This window comes from Olea europaea, chromosome 2, assembly GCF_002742605.1.
Source record: "Olea europaea var. sylvestris chromosome 2, O_europaea_v1, whole genome shotgun sequence".
Taxonomy (NCBI): Eukaryota; Viridiplantae; Streptophyta; class Magnoliopsida; order Lamiales; family Oleaceae; genus Olea; species Olea europaea.
In genome coordinates, this window is record NC_036238.1 from 29,394,498 (window position 1) to 29,400,891 (window position 6,394).

Sequence of the window (6,394 nt, forward strand, 5' to 3'; positions counted from 1 at the left end):
CCCCCCCCACAGGGGTACAAGTTAATACAGTTTTGCACTATCTTACTTTCAATTAGTTATATATTTGATTACAGTTTTTCGAATCCCCTCAAGGTCACAGAGGTGAATAACCTGACTGTAAACTTCAGGACCCTGTGGAATTAGTGGGGGTGTGTGTAAACTGGCCTCAACACCTATGATTATCAAAAAAATTTGATTACATTAGCATTGTTAGACGATAGTTTCGCTCTATTTTAATCACATTAAAACAAAATGGTCGTTTCTTGTTTTTTCTCTCCCTGTCAATGGAAAATATCTAAGTTTTTATTAAGAATAATGCAGAAAATTCAAGACTAAACAAAATTTGATATGAATGACACGCATGAACGGCAAAAACAGTAAGACAGTGAACATAATTGCAGATTTAAGTAGCACAAAGAGAATATAATAGTGTGACAAAACCAGGAAAGTAAATACTCCATACATCACATTACAGAACATGACCATTCAAAAACAGGATTCACTTCAAAGGAGGCATTTGAAGTTAGGGAATATTTACAATCATAATAGTATATCGGTTTAACGTTTAGAGAGGACCTGAAAACTGTGGATTGGATAAACTCGCTCTTGAGTTGATGGTCTCGAGTACTTTTGCAACCTCAGACATTGATGGTCGTTTTTCTGGAGTCACAGCCGTGCAACGCAGAGCAATCTCGAGAACTCCCAGCATTTGTTGTTGGGAGGAACTCGAAATCTTTGGGTCGAGAAGTTTCAAGGCCCCGTCACTGATGTTAATCTTTCGTCTTACCCACTTCACAACGTCAAGAGACTCCCCTGATTCTTCTCCTTTTTGTTCTGCTTTCCGGCCTGTTATGAGCTCTAACAAGATGACACCAAATCCATATGAGTCGTTTTTTTCTGTGGCTTTTTTCGTGTAACCATATTCTGCAGCAATGAAACAATTATCAAATGAGGAATTTTTTTAAATCCGAACATCAAAAGGACAATTTTAGGATTTAACATTATAGCCATCAAGAGTAACTTCCCACTGGGTAAAGACAGTACTGAGGAAACAATACACTATGAATCAATGACAAATGATCAAAGAACATAATAGGTTTATCTGAACGTGACCGGTTCATCTACAATTCCATGAGAACATCATATAGAAAATTTTATTGCCATTCAAAAGAATAGAAGATCGTAAAGTTCTGTGACACTTCAATACCTGGTGCCAAATAACAAGAAGATGCACATTCTGATGCCATGGTTGACTGAAATGCATTTTCTCCAACAATCCGATCTAAACCAATATCAGTGAGCTTTGGTTGAAGATCAGCATCCAAAAGAATATTTGTCGACTTCACATTTCTGTGGAGTAAATGTGGAAGATAATCATTGTGAAGATAGGCCAGTCCTTGGGCAATACCAATGGCAATCTTTAATCTAACTGTCCATGGCAAATTGAAGTCTGGTTTGTTGATAAGATCCCCAAGGCTTCCGTTAGGTAAATATTCATATATCAAAAACATGGAATCGTCTGAATGACAGAAGCCCAGAATTTTAATAACATTCTTATGCCTGATCTTTGCTATAGTTTTGATCTCACTTTTCAAAGATTTCGAAGACTGATTGCAAAAGTTCATTATCTTCTTCACAGCAACAAGTTCACCACTTGGTAAATTCACTATATAAACACTTCCAAAAACTCCACCACCTCTGGCATTCTTTTCATCCATTGCCATAATCAAATCATGCTCAGTAACTCGAAGAGGATAAAAGAAGACCGATCTCCAACTACCCAATTGAGATTTCCGATTGTAAGAGCGACGCATAAGGTAAAATCCAAAAGCAACAATCACTAGTGCGAAAACTAAAGCTACAGAAACTAAGGCACAGGTTACTTTAGCAAGACTTGATGTTTTGCTCGTTGGCTTGTCACCCGAACAAGGATTAGTCAAACCGGGGCCACATAACCCTGGATTCCCTTGCAAAAATGAAGCAGGGAGGCCAGATATCAGTGAGAATGGAACTCGACCTGAGAGCTGATTGAAAGAAACATTGAAGAGAGCGAGTTTCAAGTTTTGAAGCTCTTCGGGAATTGAACCAGTGAGATTATTCTGAGATAGATCAAGGTAAGTTAACACTGGAAGTTTAGCAAGAGATTCCGGTATCTCACCAACAAAATTGTTATCTGCAAGAGACAATGACACTAGTTTTCGGCATTTTGTCAGTTCAGGGATCCTACCTGAAAGGTAATTTTGGGAGAGATTTATAATACTCATTACAGGTGAATCACAGAAATTTGAAGGAAGCTCACCATAAAAACCATTCAATGAAGCAGAGAATCTATACAAACTTCTAATCTTTCCAAGTCCCTGAGGAATTTTACTGACGAAGCTATTATTATCAATCTGAACTTGCTCCAACTGAGCAGCCTCCAATAACGAATCGGGTATTTCCCCTGTAAATCTGTTGTTTTCAGCTCTAATGAGCTTCACTTTAGGCAATGACCATAGCCAAGAAGGGAAATTCCCACTGAACCCATTGTTCTGAACTTGAAACCTCTCAAGATTTGTGCATTCAATAATGGACTCATTAGGAATTGAACCATTCAAGAAATTTGTATGTAGACTAAGATTTATTAAACCTTTAGCTTCACAAACTCCATTCGGAAATAACCCAGAAAGCTTATTTCTTGAAACATCAAAAGAAACCAAATTAGGTAGAAACAACTCAATTCTAGGTATCCCACCAGTAAGATTGTTCTGAGAAAGGTCCAAAATCATTAAACTTTTCAAGCCCAAAAAGAAATCTGGTATTTTACCATAAAAACCAGAACCCTGTAACAATAACTGTTGAAGCTTATTGAGCTTAACAATATCACCAGGAATTTCACTCTCCAAAAAGGGATTTTCAGATAAATCAAGAACTAGAAGCTCAGTAAAATTTCCAAGAACAATTGGAACACTACCTGAGAGCAAATTACTACCCAATATGAGAAATTGAAGCTGCTTCAATGAACCAATGCTTTCCGGGATCTTCCCTTCAATATGATTTCTGCTAAAATCAAGAACTCTCAATGACCCAAACTGAGAAATCTGACCAGGAATTGGACCCCAAATCAGATTATTACTAATATTCAAACTCTCCAAAGAACCACATTGAGACAGATGGAGTGGAATAGGCTGGTTGAATAAGTTGTCAGCGAGATTAAGGCTAGTCAGCTTGGAAAGTTTACATACAGAGTCTGAGATTTCACCAGAAAGATTCAAGTTTTGAAGGTTAACATCAGACACAGAAAAGGGAAATGTTCTTGTGCAACTGATTCCAGTCCAGTTACAATAGTGAATTCCTGTGGTGTTTGTCCAACCTGAAAGAAAGTTCATGGGGTCTTCAATGGAGTTCTTGAATGTGAGAAGAATATCTGATTCAGAAACAGCAGAGGTTACAATGAATAAAGATAATACGAAAGAGAGAAGTAGAGTGTATTTCCAGGCAATGGCCATTGGAGAAGGGACAGAGAGTTTTTCCATACACTCTGTGAGGTGACAAAATGGCTGAGCTTTTGTGTGTGGATGAGTGGAATGGGTGTGGGGATTGTGTATTGAATTGTTTCTATCAGACCATCCCTGTCAACAAAAATCTATTAGACTTGACCCTTAAAAAGGGCTACTGACGAAAAAATTGAAAAATGACAAAGTCAAATAAAAGGCACAAAGGGAGTTTGGTCGTATTTTAGAGAGTCCCAATCTGCTTTTTTTGAAACATCACCACTAGACTAGACTTTGCAGTTATTTAAGGGTTTGTTTAAAATAACATTTTCGTCAAAGTTGTTCTAAACAAATAAATTACCGTCAGAAAATTATTCTAACATACTCAAATGCTTTATAAGTCTTATGTCAATAGATTTGGAATTCGATACCTGTAGTTTATTGCTAAATGTATTGAAATAAATAGCGGTGAGGCGACGAGCAAAGAGTTTGTGGGTTGAAGTGCACGATATGGTATTTCTTGGTTATCTAACACAAATATATAAGAAAGATGAAGAATCTGCCTAAATTGGCATGACATACCACAATAGGGCCAAGATAACTTTTGGTCAACTATAGGAATGGATGACTTTACTCAGAGGTATGTTGTCCAAAGGAAAAAATGGTGTCCTTTTATCTCAGCACAATAATTTGTTAAAAAAGAATCCTATGAGACATTGAATTATGTAAAGGTGTTACAAGATTTGACCTTTCACCAACCATAATAAAATCGCTTCTATGGAAAACACGCAGCTCTGTGTCTTGTGTTTGTATGGTTTTATGTTTAAAAAAAAAAAAAAAAAAACTCTGAGCAAAACTTTTCAAGAATAATAATAAACCTCCTCTCATATTAATATTAGAGCATGTTTGGGAGTACTTTTAAAAATTAATTTTTTGGCCGTTATAAGAAAAGTAGGATTCACCTGTAAGAGAAGAACTCAAATATGACGATTGAAATAGTGAAATAATGGTCAAAAAATCAATTTTTTGAATGAAAAAATTACTACCAAATAGGTTCTTAGAGGGATTATCATTCAAAGAATCTTGAAAGAAAATAATTTTAATGAAATAAAAATGTAATTTTTTTTTAAATATTGAATAATTATTAATATGTGAAAATTAATGAACTGCATAGATGCTAATTGCAGAGGGTGCACTGCGTGGTACCCGTGACTGACAACAGTCATACAAAAGTCTAATCCTCACATGGCAATTGACAAAGGATATTCTTTACAAACGTTTTTTTTTTTTTTTTTTTTTTAATTGAGGTTACTTAGGGCCCGTTTGGTAGGGATTTTGAGAATTGATTTTTTGACCGTTAGAAGAAAAGTGGGGTCCACATGTGAGAGAAGAAGTCAAAAATTACGGCTTAAATAGTAAAATAACGGTCAAAAAATCAATTTTTTGGGATAAAAAATCCCTACGAAACGGTGCCTTATTTTCAAAATGACTTCTTTAATAAAAATTTGACCGTAATACTTTGACAAAAGTGTCAAAGTAACTTGTAAATTTACACAGTCAAAATTCTGTTTAAATAATTTTAAATTAATTTTAGGACTTGATTAGGACTTTTTTTAAAAAATTAATGGTGTTCGGGGGATATAATAAGTCAAACTTATTTAATTTTTTAAAGCTATTTTGACTATATTTTATCAATTTATAATTAATAAGAGAATTATTGTTTTAAACTTCATAAAACTTGAAAAAGTATTATTCATAAAATATGCTTTTTACACTAAAAACTCAAAAAAGTATGTAGATTAACAATGTAAAACTACAACATAATGATGGCAATGGGGCGGGGGCCGCCCCGCCCCGCCTTAGATGAGGCGGGGAACCGGGCAACTCTTTGCCCCGTTTAATTTTTTTATTTTTTTTTTTACATTTTGAAAGTTTCGAATTATGTTATTATTAGAGAATAAAATACAAATTTAAAATGAGTTTTTAATGGATGAATTGTCTAGAAATAAAATTATTTTTAATTTTTTTTTTTTTACTTTTTCTTCACGGGACGGGTTTTTTTGCCATCACTACTACAGCACATTCTCTAAAGCGCCCAAAAACCAAAAGGTAATTTCTTGGCATATGTTATGTGGGTTTAAGGGTAGTTTAAATACGCTATACTAGACTCCACACAACTAAATAAAACAATATAATTGAAAAAAAATAAAAAACCTTTTCTTTAATATTGTAAACAGACCTACCAACTAATCTAACATTGTATTGAAGGATCGAAAATTAAAAAAGGTGAAAAGTATAGTGATAGGCAGTGAATTTCATGTTGCTTTTCCCTTGCATTTACAATAATTGGTACCACATAAAATGATTGCTAATTATGCTCTTCAAATTACCATGCCAATAGGTCAATGGGTGCATAAGAATGTAATAAAAGGTTAGTCTTTTTGAGATATGACTTATTAGTTCTTGTCCACGTTCTCGAAGGCACCCCTCTCTTTCAAAAGGTTTCGCTGTATGTCAGGTCTTGGTAAGATTTTTCGCTTCGCATCGAATTAAACAACATGCTCCACCACTTATACGGATCCCCGTCAATTCCTTTGAGTTTCATTCTTGCGAACGTCCTCCTTAGGCGAGATACTATATATATGATAGATAAATAAGTTTTTTAATTACTTCTTAACGAACTTTTTGAACATAAATCATCAATAAAAACGAGATATTCTAATTAATTGAAAGTTGAGGATAATAATGCAACAATAAAACAGAAGGCAATAGTGTTATAATGAGTAAAGATTGAGGACTTTATATGCAATTAAAATGTAATACAACTAATGAAAATATAGTTTGATAATTACCTTTTAAATCTTATACAGGTTATCCAAACCAAAAAAAAAAAAAAAAAAAAAAAGGGAAAAAAAAAAAAA

At 34.3% G+C, this 6,394-nt stretch overlaps 1 protein-coding gene across 1 annotated transcript; it reads right to left on the bottom strand.

The window, feature by feature from the left end:
* Positions 1 to 380: 380 nt before the first annotated feature.
* On the bottom strand, positions 381 to 3,611 carry LOC111370056 (probably inactive leucine-rich repeat receptor-like protein kinase At5g06940). The gene is made up of 2 exons (XM_022991768.1): positions 1,208 to 3,611; positions 381 to 924 (listed from the first exon to the last, which is right to left on the bottom strand). Exons 1-2 carry the CDS (start codon positions 3,513 to 3,515, stop codon positions 566 to 568), a joined length of 2,667 nt encoding a protein of 888 aa, XP_022847536.1. The 5' UTR covers positions 3,516 to 3,611; the 3' UTR covers positions 381 to 565.
* Between the last annotated feature and the right edge of the window lie 2,783 nt (positions 3,612 to 6,394).

What these genes read in the sequence shown, in the direction of transcription:
- LOC111370056 (XM_022991768.1), bottom strand. Translation starts at nt 3,515, where the DNA reads ATGGAAAAACTCTCTGTCCCTTCTCCAATGGCCATTGCCTGGAAATAC. An exon ending in TTCTTGTTATTTGGCACCAG is followed by an intron (nt 925 to 1,207) that starts GTATTGAAGTGT and finishes TCATTGCTGCAG; the next exon opens with AATATGGTTACACGAAAAAA.